Source organism: Rhamphochromis sp. 'chilingali' (assembly GCF_963969265.1).
Source record: "Rhamphochromis sp. 'chilingali' genome assembly, chromosome: 1".
In the NCBI taxonomy this organism is placed as follows: Eukaryota; Metazoa; Chordata; class Actinopteri; order Cichliformes; family Cichlidae; genus Rhamphochromis; species Rhamphochromis sp. 'chilingali'.
The window spans coordinates 23,208,886-23,225,813 of NC_137929.1; the positions used below are offsets into that span (position 1 = coordinate 23,208,886).

General features: G+C 42.7%; 1 protein-coding gene across 1 annotated transcript in view; it reads right to left on the minus strand.

The window, feature by feature from the left end:
• Window positions 1–14,661, minus strand: part of fgf11a (fibroblast growth factor 11a) — a 105,660-nt gene extending 90,999 nt beyond the window's left edge. Inside the window, exons 1-2 of the mRNA XM_080891446.1 lie at window positions 14,634–14,661; window positions 12,486–13,562 (exon numbers count right to left, since the gene is read on the minus strand). Of these exons, the coding sequence (XP_080747572.1) occupies window positions 12,486–12,678 (193 nt within the window). The 5' untranslated portion in view covers window positions 12,679–13,562; window positions 14,634–14,661. The remainder of the gene's footprint in view (window positions 1–12,485; window positions 13,563–14,633) is intronic.
• Between the last annotated feature and the right edge of the window lie 2,267 nt (window positions 14,662–16,928).

Below are 16,928 nucleotides of genomic sequence, written 5' to 3' on the forward strand. Positions count from 1 at the left end.
TCAAAGACTAGCGATCCTGTTGCTCTATTTTCACCTGTAAAGCAGGAGTGGGTTAGGCGGATGTTTACCCTGGTGCAGGTGTGCCGCGGTCAGTTGAAGAATCCGCGAGTTTCTCTGTGAGTTTCCCATTACGCCGTTGCGCACTCGGTGCTTGCTTGGAAGTTTAGGGGTTTTTTTTCGCTGTAAAAAGAAGTTTTCTTCCCACGCACAACGGACGCTAATGTTTTGTCACTTTTTATGGAATCAAACTCAAAATAAAGTCAGTACTTCCACGGTTTAAACGCTGCACGCTCATACTGTCTCCCGCACTCGATATATGATCCATTGTTGATCTGCACACAGCTGTTGTCACGAACGTCGCACTCGCTTACGTCACTGTCATGAGACATTCTCGCAAAAAAATCACGGTTTTCGTAACGCAGTAACGCAGCGTTCCTGCAGGAAAGTAATGGTAATCTAATTACCATTTTTGCAATAGTATTTCCTTACTTTACTCGTTACCTGAAAAAAGTAATCAGATTACAAGTAACGCGTTACTGCCCATCTCTGGATGTAACTACAGCTCATGCAGCACTATATGAATGACTAACCTCATATTGTGGATGGATTCTCTCAGTTGTTCTCCTGGCTGAAGTTTGGTCTGTTTACAGCATCCTGCCATGCGATTACATTTGTCGCTGACCATTGAGAATCCTCATGTTAACTATTGAGTGGAAAAAAGTTTGTGTGTTTATATTATGCTAACATAGCTGTGTCACTAGCGGTCACGTAGCACATCATTATATACCAGCTAGCCAAACTTCAGTAACCCTACAAACGTCACTGCTGTTTAGTTTTCTGTCTTCATTTATGTCGGAAGTGATAGCAGAGCTGTACGTTTTAATTTGTTTCCAAAATCCCTCAGTCAGGACATGCTATATTGTATTTATGTATGATGGAAGGTAGCGAGCTAACTTCCTGCTAATTTCTAACTCTGTTAAATGTCATAAATTCCGTTTTCATGGATGCCTGGATGTTAAACGTAATTGTTACACCTGGTAAAGCAGCCACACTGATCATTTTATCACAGATGAAAGAATTTAGACAGTTTTCAACTCTCAGTGATGCCGCAGTGATTGTTTGACTTATGGACCTGCAGCGGAGTTTGAGCCCAGACAAGGCTAATGATGTCAGACTTAAAGACCGGATAAGGTGCAGTTAGTGTACAGCTAGACCAGCCGCTGTCTTGCTGGCTAGCAGAGTTGTGTAAACACAGCAGTTGCAACGCCAATAGTTTCTACACCGCTAATACCCGTTAGGCGGCCCGCGACGACAGCTGCCACTGATGCATTTGTCTTAATGTTAAGTATGCAAATTAAGAACTAATAACCGAGCTGTTCCACTCAAGCAACACACCTGCACTCCTGTAGAGAGCTTGTGCTCGCCAAGATGTGCTGCATGATGAAGTAAGAGAAATAGTAAATAGAAGTAGCCCACTGTGCTAGCTTTGCCCTGTAAGATGTAAAGGATAAGCTAAGTATTTCCTTTTATTTTGTGAAAAGGAAGTAGGCTAAAGCAGCTGAGGCAAATTATTAGACTACATATAAACGTACATTGCATACATGTATTTGGATTTTGGCATTTCACAGTTTCAAAATGGGTTTTTCCAAACAAACATTTGATGTTATTGTAGCTGCAAGCATCTTGTATGCTAATTAGCAAAGAACCAGTTTCAGTTTGATTTCAATTACACCACTTCAGAACAAATCTCAAGGACCATGACTTATAATAATAATTATGATATAATCACTTGGCTTCGGTGCACCATTCGGTGACCACTGATTTAGATGCTTAAAACATAGTTGGTGTAAGAGTGCTAATTATTGCAGCTTATACACACAAAAATTCAACCATATAGTGTAGCATTTATTCGTGTCCAATTTACACCTTAAAAAATTTGGTTGCAGATTATTATGCCAATTCATCTTTGCTAAAAATTGAGAGATGACATTTTTGTGATATTTCTGCTTGGTTTAAGGACAATAACAGAGCAGGCTGATCAAAGATCTACAAATTGAAATTTTTCATTTGACTTATAAGATTTTAATGCTCAGTGCAGACTTAATAAATGGTGAAGAGGACCTTCTATCACTCTCGATCCGTCTCTGCCCATTTCTGATGAATGACAACCTAATTGCATGATGGATAATTTAATGGCACAGGGAAAGCCCCGGGATTAGAAGAAATTCTCCTCTCGATTCTATGCAAACTCTCATGTTAAGGCAAGCATTTCCACCATACATTAACCGCACACACACGTATGGCTGCGTGTGTCCATACGTGATGTGTGCAGTGGCTTGGGAAGGTTGCACTTTGGCTTGCCTCCAGCTTTCCAGATTGATGGCACATTAAAGTGAAGGGCACGTTATGCACCTGTGCTTGTGTACCGCTGGGGAACAACACACAGGTAGACAGGATGCCGCAATCAGCAAGATGACTCACACACACACAAACACATGCATATACATATGAATTATGTGTGTGACATATAAAAGAAATTAACAGAAAATCCTTTACATAAGAAACGTGTGTGCTGTAGGTTCCAGTTTAAGATTTACACAGTATTAAAACTACAGACCTGCCTAAAGAGGGTGATACAGTGTAGACTGCAGCTCTTTTATCACCTGTGTGTGTGTGTGTGTGTGTGTGTGTGTGTGTGTGTGTGTGTGTGTGTGTGTGTGTGTGTGTGTGTGTGTGTGTGTGTGTACTGCAAATGTAAACTGCAAGTCTGTCTATGCAATTTGCCACATTTCTTTCCAAAACAAGTACAGTAGTGTTTGTGTTACTGTGCACACATTGTGTGCGTATCCGTTGGAGAGTTGTCTGAAAAGCTGTACCTGTTCAATGTCTGTACACTAACACAATCAATTATGATTATATAAGGAAGACATTTGCCTCTGCTGCCTCTCTATAGACACTCGTAAGAGGCGTAATGCAGGATTATTCGTGCAGTGACTTGGAAACAGCACTGTAAATACAGTACAGGACAAGTGGTAAATATCTGTGGGGGTCCTGGGATTTGGTCCTGCGTGTGCTTGTGTCTCCCTGTGTTTGTGGCTGAATACGTTTCTCTTCACTGCAAAATACAAATATATTGGAAGCAGCCCTGTTTATCATACAGTATGCTGCCATATAGCCGCTCTTGCTCAGACATCAATAAAAGGGACACTTGATTCAGTATTACACTTCCATGAGGAATTTAGTTAAAATTGGAATGAAAGCAGCAGTAGTCCACTTGCCACACTGAGTTCTTTGGATGGATCATATGCCAGAAGCTCTGGATCTTGTAATTTAGGTTAATATCATTCATAGCAGTCTTAGAAGCCCCTGGCTGTTAAAGTCCAAACCCAGCTCATTGGGCAGGTTTTCTGTTATAAATTTACTTTGAATGACTTGTGCAAGCTGAAGTTTATGGACTGGAAACTAGATCACACTTTGGTTGGTATATAGTAGATTGCAAAAGTCTTGAACCACACTCTTTATATTTTTCTAGGAAAACAGGAGGTAGGTGCAGGGATTTGTTGAAAAACATGCTAACCTATAATAAAAAAGGTAAAAAAAACTAAAAAAAACTAAAAAAAACCTGAACAACACAGCTTGAACTCTTCTAGACAGGTTTTCTTGTAATTTTTTTAAGTGGTGTTCAATAATAGTTCTCCAGGCTTCTTAAAGGGTATTCAAAGCTCTTCTTTTCTTTCATTCTTTGTCAAGATAATCCCACACTGCTTTATTAATGTTGATGTCCAGGCTCTCAGTGATCAATGGTATGTTTTCCTCTTCAGGTATGCTTTAACTGGCAGCGTGTTTGGGATTGTCATGCTAATAAATGAAGCTATTCAAGCCCTGTGTCAGGTCTTTGCTGGATCTTTTGTCCTATTTCTTAAAGACACGACTTTCTATGCTGTTCATGTGCCGCAGATAGTTCTTAGGCCTGCCACTTCTTCTTTTGTCCTTCACTTAACCAGTTTCTCAAATTTTGTAGGGACATTAGCCAATTAGCAAAACATGCTAAACTACTAGCAGATTAGCATGTTTTGCTAATCTGCTAAGAGCTCTTTAAGAATCATCTTGTTGGTAGTGGTATTTTTTTGTTGTTGATTCAATTAAAGGAAAATCGAACAAATTATATTTTTATGACAGGTTATTAGTAACAAAGTGCCCAAAAAAATAATTTAAAATTATTTGTTGTCAGTGCAACACAACACTGGTTCGTCCTTTTAGTTATTCCTCTGAAAATGATCATGTGCAAGGACTGGACTGATATAAGTGAAAAGAAATGTCCAAAGAAAAACTCTAAAAGACCTTCAGAAAGCCTGGAGATCTACTTCTTATGACCAGTTATAGAAGAAAACATAACAAGTCTAACCCCATGTTAGCAACATTTTAAAAGAATTATATAAAGAAGCTATAAAGAAAAGGGTTGCTCGTGTGTGCTGTGTGCTGATCTGCCACGGGCCAGAGCACCTGTCAGTAAATCCTACACCACCACCCTGTGATCAGAGTAAATTAACACGTAATCAGATACAGACGCAAGCAGAAAAGCATGCACACAGAGACTTTTCCCATAAGGCCAGCTTATCTTTGCACATCACTCGACAGCACTTTTGATGTGGTGCGTATGTGTTAGAATGAGAGGTTTATACACACAAACACACACAGAGAGAGTAAGAAAGGGAGATAAAAATGGCATCTGATTTCATGAGTTTTCTTTTGGAGAGCCTCACTTCGGTCAGGGACACTGTGTGGTGGAGCTGAAAGAGAGATCAGACTCCGAACGCGTGACCACGACATGTACGTGCGTGTGTGTTGTGTGCTTATGTGGATCTCCCTGCACTGCTGTGTGTCATCATGTTAGACAGAAGGGTCTCGTGCCGCTTGATTGTTGCTGCAGTCGTACGTCTGTCTGTGTTCCCTGTACCCCTAAACTGTCATCGCCATGTGATGCACGTTTCGCCCGGCTCCGCACAGAGACCATGCGGCAAATTGATTGCATATCAAATGCAAATGATGGCTTCGCTGCCCTCAGCATGTTAATATAATGGGTTAAACTACAAGCATTGATTAAAGGGACAGTCTTCCTGTAGGGGTTTGTGACATTGAGAAAGGCGATGTTGGGTTGGTGGTGATGGTGGTAGCGTTGGCTTGACGTTATTTGTTATTTGTTACTCGGGCTCTCAAGATGGTAAATCACAGTGTCTGATGCCAAAGCAGGATGTTGAGTATTAGGATTGATGAACTCAAACGTCTTCCCATGCACACACAAACACTGAGTTTCAGTTGTGTGTGATACTCAACTGGAGGTCATTTGAAGAGCAACGTCTTCAGATCTGAAACTCATCGTGGCACTCGTTGCCCTGCTCTAATTACACTTTGACGCACTCAGTGCCTCGCTGTGCCGTGTCGTGCCAACAAAATGCCATATAAGCAGCTCGCTTTATTCCTACTAGGGTAGGAACTACTAGACTTCATAAACCAAACGTGTCCCAATCAGCGCTCACCCACAGTTCAGACAGATGCCAGATAAAATACAACACACACACACACAGATACGGGCACTTCCACCAGAAATATTCGATTTTGTTTGATAATGATGATTGATGCTGATCCAAAAAAACTCTGCAGCAAAAACAAACGCCGGTTGTCTCCATAAATCAATTGTTTGGGAGGGGCGGGACTGAAAGCCCACATTGATCATCACACAGGGCAAATGTTAGCATCTCTGAATCATTTATTCTGGGCCCCATTTCATACACAACATCTGCCGCACTGGCAAAGACGGAGAGCAGAACCGGTTATAAAACAATGGATGTAATCAGCTACTAATGCACTGCATGAAGCATGTGGTAGTAGTAGTTTGGCTGACAGCAGATTGAAGGCTGGTTATCTCTAACTAACTGTCAGTAACAGAGAAACTGAAAATAAAAATGTGGTACACAAAAAGTGCTTTACGATGGCTCCTGTGAACTCGCACCACATGAAAAGCTGAATCAGAGATTTTTCTGGTAACAATGTCTCCATTAAATCCATCCATCCATTTTTCTTTAACATGCAATTAATTCAAGTGATATCAGAGTGTGTTTTTGGGACCCTTGAAAGAGCTACAAATATTTGAAGTGTTGTCTTTTAAACTCCTGTCTATAGTTGCATTTTAATAAACATGGGCCATTTTCTAATGTTGGGTAAGGACTGTGGTTTTAACCCTTTCACGCATAGTTGTCACTACAGTGGACAGCTATTCAAAGGCTGTTTTCTCCTATTTGTGTCAGTGTTGATGGTGCACTTGCACATAAACCATTACATTGGGCAATGATCTGTCACTCCATATCCTGCCACCCACTGGTCGTTTAATGTTACTATAGATGTATGACGTGTTTCATTGTAATTATTGTTATTTAACCCTTTCATGCATGAAATTCTGATTGTTGTTGTCATAATTGATGCATTAAAGGGTTAATTAAATAGACATGTTGTCTTTCCAGTCACTTTATCTGTAATGCCCAATAACATTGCAGTTAAAATCCAGTTTACAACCTTGTAAAAACAACATTTTTGGTCTTTGTGGATAATAAGTTTGTTTTCTGATAGTGATAAATGCAACCTTGCGGTGGCGCACCAATGAGTGATGTCACAGTGGCAAGGTCTATCACATCCATACAGTCTATGGTGGGTTGAACTTTTCCTAGAATGTATCATCTGCTGAAAATTAGTACACCGGTATAATTTTAGAAGATAAAGCTGGTATAGGGCATGCATCACACCCACTGGTGATCAGTTAACAACTCAACCACATGTTACATCACATGGATTCACAATAACAAGAGTCTCTCTAGTGTCCAGTGAATAAACAAAGAAAGGACCAAAGAAAAGATGATTAGACACAGGAAGACACTGAGAGACGGACAGTTATAAGAAAGCAAGATGTCCTTGAAAAGATAAGTGTATGTGTGTGTGGAGGAAGATCGGGGTGATCAAAGCTATGGGCGAAAAGAGAAAAAAAGAGAGGTGAGATAGAGAGAGAAGGAGAAAGCTGATGGATTGACCAGCAGGAGGAGAGAGGGAGAACGCTGATAAAGAGAGAGACAAACAGAGAGGCAGAGAAAGAAATATAGTTACCTCGTTTGGCCTGTCCAGAGTGTCCGGTCTACGAGGCAGTAAATCGCCCCGGTTCAATGTGTGCTCTCCAAACGCTGCCGCACGTTATTGATAAATCAGTGTGTGTTAATGAGAGGAGCTGATGTGCCCTGATGTATCACGACACAACAATGAGCCTCGGACACACTCACACGCACACACACAGAGTCAGGCTGAAGTGTGCATGCCCACTATTGTCACACTGTCATTCCTCTTTTGTCTCTGATACAAATGCACGCAGATTTTCTCTCTGTGCTGCACACACACACACACACACACACCAATTTGCCGTTGCTGGATGAACACTTGGCCCCCGTGCTGCAGAAACAACTCCGAGTGTTATTCTATCCTGTTAACAGAAGAGAGGAGGGTTTCCACAGCAGCTCCAGCCGGCAGTCAGAGGACAAGACAAGCTATACTGGTTTCGCTTTGATATCCAATAGGCGGCTTAACATCCTCATTAGATCATATCAACCCTGCTTACACACACAAGCACAAAGCCGGGGTGAAATTATCTCTCTCCTACACACTCTACCTAAATTATCATAAAATCTCATCATTTGTTTGTGTTTGTCCCTGTATGAGTGTGTGGGTTTGTATGTTTGTACTTGAAATTGTGTCTCTGCTCAGGGTGGTTTGTGTGTGTGTAAGTGTGTGTGTTTGTGTGGGGCAAGATGACCTTGTTATAAGCTGAGTGGGCTGTAGTGCTGGGGCATCATTAGTATGGTTTAGGTGAGGGTTAGAGGGTGTGTGTGTGTGTGTGTGGAGGTGCAGGAGTGAGATAGCGGGAGACGTGGGGTGACAGTAGAAGAGGGAAGGTAAGGGGGAGATGTATGTGGGTCGGGCCAGGACACACAAACACACGTCACTCCGGCCGTCACTACAGCACAGGTACAAAGCGAATGTTTGAGGACACATACGTGCGCACGCACACACAATTGTTTCAGAGTACACCTCCTCCTCTCCTGCAATAGCCTCAAATGGTCTTCAACAAAGGGAACCTGAAGTATCCAGTCACAATGTAGTGACGTACTAGCAGAGAGCGGTTGACACACGATAGCGTAAACACGCACGCTTACAGGCATACGGAAAGACTGAGGTGCACGTTTGAGGTGTCTGTGGAGAGTCCCTGACACACTGGTCTGTAAATACGGTGGGCAGATTGTTAAACTGGCACACAGCAGCTCATCTGTGCTGACTCATGCCACACAACTCTCTAGATTTGAAGTTTTCCATCGGTTAATGTATTCAAAATGGCACTACAAGATTACATAATTAAATGAGCTCTGGTAGGCTGAATAAATCATTTCACTAATGCTTTCTGCTTACTTATAGGATATGGCATTTTGTGTGCTTCGTCAAAGGATTGAATCCCCACCTAAATTTGCACCAAGCTGTGTAATCTCCTTTGGGGTTCCCTGGAAAAGACCTGCAGCACATCATAAGTGGTATCAAAACTACCAACCTTTCCACATTTTTCTCCAATAGGTTGTATCAGAACATTCAACAATAACTCAAGCTGTGTAACATTCGCTATAGAGTAGGAAGCAAAGATAGATTAACTTCCAGGTTCTTAAAGGTAAAGTCAATGTAGAAGCACTTTAACCCTGCAATCTCTTCAATAACCAGCAGACTAGTAATATTGGCTTTATTTTTAAACACACAACAAGACCCATCAAACATTTTAGACTTCCTGGGACTAAAAAGGTCCAGTTACTTCAGATGGAAACAAGTAAGGATGACAGAGACCGATTTTTAATGAACAATGGCAAAAACAAGGAGAAAAAGCAGCACAGATCACATTGCAAGTGGTCTGATGTTACAACGTTGGCTCGGAGTTAAAGATTCACTGCTGCTTTCTGGTGAGTTGTGGACTAACGTGTAACTTGAGTGAGTTAATGGTGCTCTGGGGTTGATCAGTGTTTCTCTACCTGCCTTGGGGATACTTGCACATGTGCACCTTATTCATAAGTTCATGTGTTTAGCTTCTTCTTTTTTTTACTGTGAAAGCTCTCGTGTTGTAATATGTCTGTAGTTAAATCTGGGCTGAATTTTAATTTAACAGTCTCAGAGTTAAAAGAAACCAATAAAAGGCAACCAGAGCCAAAGGAGCTCATGTCAGATAACAGCGACCAATGAAAATACATGACTATTCAACAGACTGTAAGCCACAGCATGCAGAATAAGCCAAAAGAAGGCAAATGAAGCCCATGGAAACAATGGAAGGCAGTTGGAAGCAAAGTGAAGGTAAGCTGTAAGCAAGCTGGTCTGAAGTGATGCCAGGAGGAGGAAGAAGAGGAGGAGGTAGAGGCCACAGCTCGAGAATATTCCAGTTGTTTATTCCTGGCCAGGGGTCAACTGTAGCCTCGGGTAAATCTCTGAGAGGGAGGGAGAAACTCACACACGATGAGGATTCAAACTCGCACTCACCAGCTAGCATACACACAGACACACGGGGGGGGTCCATGACACATGCACACATGATGAAGATATCTTGTCACACGCGGTGCTCATCACAGGCTTCTGTAGATCATAACTTGAAATGGAGAAGCTGGTAATGTGTCTCAAACCACAGCCTCCATACGTGCCCGTGATTACGATAATAAATCCACAGGAGTGTGAGAAGCAGTGAAGCCAGCAGGATGTAAATGGCTTTAAACAATGGGAATGGTAGCGCACGTGGCCTTTTCCCAAGGAGCTGGCAATGCCACGGCCTGTCCAACATATTTTACAACCATAATTATAATATAGAGAGCAGCTGCCTCTATGGCAGATGCTGCTTCACACGCCAGAGGTTTCCCTACGTAATTATCACAAAGAACTCGGCATACCGCTAATAAATATCACACAGGTGCACAGGAACATGCATACTTTGCACAGAGTAGCAATAAAGGACAGCGGAGGGCAAGTAAACAGGAAAAGGCAACGTCCAAACTGGTCAGTCGACTATCACATCCGGTCACACACACAACTGTTCAGATTGTCTAAAGTTTTATTAATAATGTGAAACATAGTAATGACAGCAGAATGTTGATATTCCTCAATATAGTTCCCAATCATCTGAGTTCAATTAGATGCTTAAAAAATATAAGAAAGACAAATAATTAAATATACAATTAAGTTTTATGATCCCCAAATCCCTAATCTATGGAAGCCCATTTCTGCCACTAAAAAAAAAGTATTTATAACTCAAAATTTCAAGTTATTTTCTTGAAATTTTGACTTACTTTTCTCAAAATTTCGAGTTAATAACTCAAAATTTTGAGTTATCACTGCCAATCAGTAATTACGTGAATGATGTCATTTCCTTATTACCCGGAAGCTGAAGCCCTCAGCTGCAAATGCTACAGCTAAGCTATCAGTATTAGAGCCAGTCATGAAAGCACAAATTGCTGATTATCTTCAGCGTGGCTTCACAAGTGATGAAATCCTTGTGTTATTAGCTGAATTAAATGGCGTTACTATCAGCAAACGTACTCTCGAAAGCACCAATTTGTTGTGATCCGGTTTTGAGGGGGCATTCCATGTAGATTACTGACTGGCAGAGCTAACTCAAATTTTCAAGTTACTTTTCTCAAAACGAAAAGTAACTTGAAATTTTGAGTTAATAAGTCAAAATTTCGAGAAAGATAACTCGAAATTCGAGTTATCGATACGTTTTTAATTCCATACTAATCTGATGGTAGGGTTAAATCTGAAAAAAAAAATCAAGGCACAAATATAATAAAATGACATACCTGAAAAATGATGTGCTTCATCTATTTTGGTTTTTTCCCCTGTCTCTAAAGCATATATGGCTAGCTCTAACCTCAGAGTTACACCTATTCCTAATCCTTTGTTAATTCAGTGAGGCTCAAGGCTCAAGTAAGTCAGTCGACCAGTTGACCAGTGTTGCCACCTTAGCGACTTTTTTTCTAAAAAGTGACTAGCAACAAATCTGGCGACTTTTTCTGGTGTTATTGGAGACTTATTTATGACGACTTTTTGATGTGAAAGCGCGTATCACTCTTACAGTCAACAAGCGGCGGGTACTGCCGTGGGCACCTTGCCTGTGCCAAAGCGCTATCAGGGCAGGAGATGTTCACACCAATGCATCCAAACTGCAAATGAATCGCGCACTGACTGTAACACAGTCAGTTCTTCTTTTGCTGTTATGTGGATCACAAGGTTTAAAACTACTTATAAACACACACAAAGTAACTCTACCAGAGTGCCTATTTCGGGTCACTTCTGCCAGTCCAAGCCCGGATAAAGGAGCAGGGTTGGAATTGTGACATTAAAAAAACAATAACTGCTAAAAGAAATTTTATTTGTAGTTCTAAATAAATTCTAAGTGCATTTAGGACATTTTTTACTCACTTTATGTCTCTTCCACGATGTCATTTCTGTCTCCAACAACGTAGGTTACAATTACATTAGCATGACCAATTATGCAAATTAGGTGATGACGTCATTTAGTGACTTCTAGCGACTTTTAGGACAGCCAATAGCGATTTTCCTTACTGAGGAGTTGGCAACACTGCCAGTGACCAAGTCCACTCCACTTGTACGTGTGCCTGTGTTTCACGACCCAGTCCTGCCTCTCTTTATCTAAATTTAGAAAAGTATTTTCTAACAGACCCCAAAGGTTTATATCAGGGGCACAAACCCTCTTGTGCAACTTGTGCAGCAAGGTCACCCTAATCAAACAAATCAACTGTTTAGTTCAGTGTGAAAAAAAAAACTTGCAAACAAGACATGTTAGTCCAAAGTGTGTTTAACCTGTTTTGAAGGAAGCACAGGGAGAGTAATGGCTGTCAGAATTACAAATGAGAGACCTCTTGACATTTTTACTTCCCAGTAAATCACTGCATGCATGGGCCACATTTACCGTAGGCTTGCAGATTACCAGAGTGTGTGTGCGTGTCTGTGTCAGTGTATGAGTGTGAATGTGTCCACATGCACCCTGACAAAGTCATCACTAAAGTCACAGCACAGGTTGGCTGATGCCTGTGGTGAGTGTTACAGAGCTGAGTGTATTAGCTGTAATTTACTCTGTCCATTTCCTGTACGAGCCCTGTTACAATAAACACAGGACATGTTGGGTACAGCTACCAGGAAGATGGGCTGGAATGTTTCCCAGATTCAGATTAAGTCCTGAACTCTGAAATTACAGGCTTTACAGCTGAGGATTAATCTGTCGTCTGGCAAGTCAACTAAAATTCAGTTATCCAGCAAACAGAGCAAAGAAAAAGAGGGGATTGGGTGGGGGTTACAGAGGGGAAGTGCCAAACTGGAAAAGGGGATTTGAATGAGGAAGGCCTTTACAAACTCACCTGGTCTTTTCTCCATTTTTCTCCCTCGACTGCCACATAATCGAACTTTTGATATTAATATGAGGATTTGCTTCTGGCAAAGTGACTTGTTGCTCTTCGGGCAGGGCTTTCGCTTGCTGGCGATCTGCCGGTTTGCCTGGGGGTCCTTGACCTCCCTGCGCTGGCGGATGAGGGAACTGGCAAGAGCGGCCATCTTCCCAGTGCTGACCCAGCTGCCCCCTCACCAGCCTCTGGCGGCTCGGTGGCACCCAGGTGTCGGGGGGTACCGTGGGCCACCCCCCTGCCCACTCACCCAGGGCGACGGAGCACCACTGAGGGAGGGGTGCAGAGCGGAGGAGGGGGCTTCCTAGGACGAATCAACTGGGAGGGAACAGAAAAAGAAGGAGAGGAAGGGAGGAAGAGTTGGAGGTGGAGGAAAGAGAAGGGTGGATCCTTTAAAAGCCCTCCCAAGTCTGACAACCACTGCTCACGGAGGTTTGGATGAGTGGTCGTTTGCCTTTATATGTCCTTCTGGGATTTGTGCGTTGTGGTTGGGAGACCGATTCAAGTAAAGCTTTCACATGTCACTCTACCTCTGCCAGGACGAGTCATGTTGTTATCCACCCAAATTCCAGTGCAGTGTAGCCGCTATCCCTCTGACACCTCTGTCCCAGTCTAAGAGTACTCCAAGCACAAATGAAGTTTGTCTCAAAACGGGACTCGTCGCATTATAAAACCAGAACCATTAAAAAAACGATGAAATTTAGTCCTCTTCACCTGCTCAGTCCCAAAAATAAGAAGCCTGATGCTGTTCACTGGGACAAAAAAGGGGTCCACACATTAACTCTCCAAAATGACAGGAGTATCACTGTTGGGACAGCCTGTGACTCCCGTCCTTTCTTTGCCTTCACCTGTAAAAATTCTCCACCTCGAACACAGTCAGAGCAAGAGAAGTAGAGGAAGAAGTAGTGACTGTCCGACCTGAGGTATCAGCTCTGCAAGCTGATGAAGGGATGCGGCTTCTGCTGAACGGAGCGCGGCTTGTTTCCTCAGCATCTTTCAGGCTCCCCTGGAATCCCCGTCGCGTTCACCCGCGCCCTGAGAGAAGACAGGGAAAAAGACGGAGACTTGACAAATCCAGCATTTCCCAGAGATAGAGGTGACATTCATGAACGAGAGAGCGCGGGGACAGAGAGACAGACAGCGACACAGAGGGGGGGAGAGAGAGAGAGAGAGGGAGGGAAAGAAAGAGAGGGAGGGAGTGCAGTGAGTCTATCTATCCCTCCTGTCGGATCAGGCTCACCAACTCTAACAGCAGCGCACTACACCACAGCAGAGCGGAGCGCTGTGTCCTTCAGAAACTCATGCCACTTCACAGCGGGGGGGAAGAGAGATGAATGAATAGAGGGAGACAGAGAGAGACGGTGGGAGGGAGAGGTGATGAGGAGAAGGGAGTGACAGAGGAAGGGGGGGTGTGCAAGCAGGTAGCTCTGCCTTACGGTGGGTGCTGTGTTGCCGGTGCGCGTGCAAAAGTGTCTACTGGTGGGTGACAGCAGTGTGGTGTGGTTCTGCCGAGTCCACCTGCACAGTCCGCGTCCGTGTGAGAGGAAAGTCTGTGTCTCCGGTATAAGGCTTCTCTCAGCCCGATTGCACACGTGCAAGGGAGTGAATATGGGAGATGGGTGTGTGTGCATGTGTATACACTGTGAAGGTGTACGGGTGCGAGGGTGTGTGACACAGATGACCAGCATGTCGTGTAAGTGTGAGTGTGCATGTGTGACTCGCTTTCCGGCATGTTCCCGTTCACAGTGCATTCACCGAGCGTGTGCTGGCAGCGTGCTTCACACGCTCAATCCCTCCCTCCTCTCGCTCTGTCTGTCTCTCGCTCTCTCTCACACACACACACACACACACACACACACACACACACACACACACACACACACAGACACTCCCTCCCTCACTCTTTCTCAAATCTATTTCCCTAAACCCTCCCCTTTGCTCCTCTTCTTCCCTCCCTTTTCTCCTCCCCCTCTGTCATTCAGATCTCTCCTTCTACGTCTGAGATTCACCGTCGCCTCCTCCCCTATCTCCCATCTATCACCTCTCATATGTTATACCAGTTCAGACCAAGCCACCTCCACTCCACAACATCTAAAGTGATGTTACCTTAAAGAGTCCAACTAAGCAAGGTTGTCGGTGCTGCATTCTCCGCCGTGATGAGGACATACAGATGCTGTGACACATAGCCTGATTCAGTCAGGACCTCCTATCTCTGCCGTCATGTTATCTGCACACAAACACAACATCACATAGTTATGGGGTCATATCACGCAGAATGAAATGAGAGTGTTTACACCCAGACTTTGGTTAATGGGCCTAAATTGCACTGTAAGGTTTTGTACAGACACCAGTATGGAAGACAGGCTAGACAGCTAGCTCATTAAACGCTCTAGTAAAGTACATTAAACATCATGTAAATTTACCCAGAACTCACTTTTCTCAACTTAGAACAGGCAGATACTCACTTTTAATGCCGTGGCTAACAAGACGCTGTCTGTTCTTCTTAGTTTCCATTTTCTGTAATTCAGGCTGGAGCTCAGTTTCCTCCAGCTCAAGCACAACACTCAAACGCTCCACGCGTAGCATTTCTGATAGCATTTGTTCGTTCTTCCAATAAGAATTAATTATTGACCCATAGTGTCCCGGTTTCTTACCAAACTGACCATATTGAACTAATGCACATTCCCAGACGTGTGCGGTTAACCTGAACAAAGACAAAAAAAATGTAAAAAATAAAATATTAATATATTTGATGAATTGCCTTGAAATTATGTATTCATGGAACAATGGACCAGCTTGCTAACCTTTCAAGGATACTTGAGGGTGTGTGGTAGTTTGTCCAGTCGGCCTACTTTGTGGCCTTGGAGAAGGAATTCAACCAAATCAGTTGGAAAGTTGGTTCGGGAGCATGTTTTGGTGCTGTTAGACCCGTTGGGTGTCAGTGTCCAACTGTTATTTCTTGCAAAACCTTCACAGACAGGATTTCTGGACACAGCCAGGGCCTAGAAGGTATTAGGTTTGGTGGTGTCAGGATGATATCTATGCTTTGTGGATGATGTGGTCCTGTTGACTTTGTTGAGCGATGTAGCTGAGTACAAAGATGTTGGTATACTCTACCTGAGTGCTCGAAGCACTTTGTACAACTTGCTGTATTTAAACTACCACACTTTCCCTGCCCTCAATGCTTTTTCTAAATAAGTACTTTCTCTCTAACATTCACACTCTGAAGGATTCATCGGAGAGCAACTTCGGGTTAGGGATCGAAAAACCAGCCTTTCAATTATCAGATGATCTGCTCAACCTCCTAAACCAGAACTGGCACATCATCTCAGGAGCTTGATCAGGTGTGTCCTCAGAGTTTGTTTTTGGGTTTGTTGGTTTTTTGTCATTATTCTGCATATAAAGACTGAGGTCTATTATAAGTATTCTGTGGTACTGGCCTACATACTTGAAAAAACTTTGGCCACACCAATAAACACAAGTTCACTGTATGTGCGCTATCTGCCTATTAGTTTGGGCTCGCCAGCCACTTTGTTGGAAATGCTGTTATGTCCAGCTTCTGTCTAGCATACATGGTAGATGTGAAAATGGTCAAATAAAGTCTTTGAGCATTATGACCTTGAGTAATATTTTTTGGGTGACACTTCTGATGTTCCATCAATGATGCCTAAAATTTTCTGGACCCACCAATAATCCAAGTAAGTCATTCTTTTTTAAAAAAATAAACATACTTGTGCTGACTGCTTGCTCAGCTAACATCCTGTAATTACCACTTCCACCAAGGCTCTTACACTGTCAGATAAAAACTGTTTTAATCTCTAAAGACTACACTGATTAAGGCCTATTAAAAAATAAAAGAAAGAAAGAAAGAAAGAAAGAAAGAAAGAAAGAAAGAAAGAAAGAAAGAAAGAAAGAAAGAAAGAAAGAAAGAAAGAAAGAAAGAAAGAAAGAAAGAAAGAAAGAAAGAAAGAAAAAGAAGTTTAGCACTTTGGGAGTTTGAGCAGGTGATTGTGAAAGGCAGGAGTAGCTACAGATTTAGAGTGCATTTAATCTTGTGAGAGAACTGGCAGTTGCCTCTAACTTCAGCTGACATCTCCATACATATTTCTGTTCTTTTGGCCCATGTTCAAATTTTGATGCCGGAGGGCAAATTTATGAATGCCCAGACTGAATGACACAGGTGGTAAGCTGGCAGCAGGACATCACTCAGTTGCCAAGGATGTAGCAATATGGTAAATTATGGCAATTAATCACATCGTACCTCTCTATCTGTCATTTATCAGTCTGTTCACCTATTCAGTGATTATTGGACCAATAAGAATCGAGTTAAGTAGCAACAATGAAATTACCACACAATTCTTATTCAAATCAAGCAAGGCATGTGACTGTACAAGCTTTTGT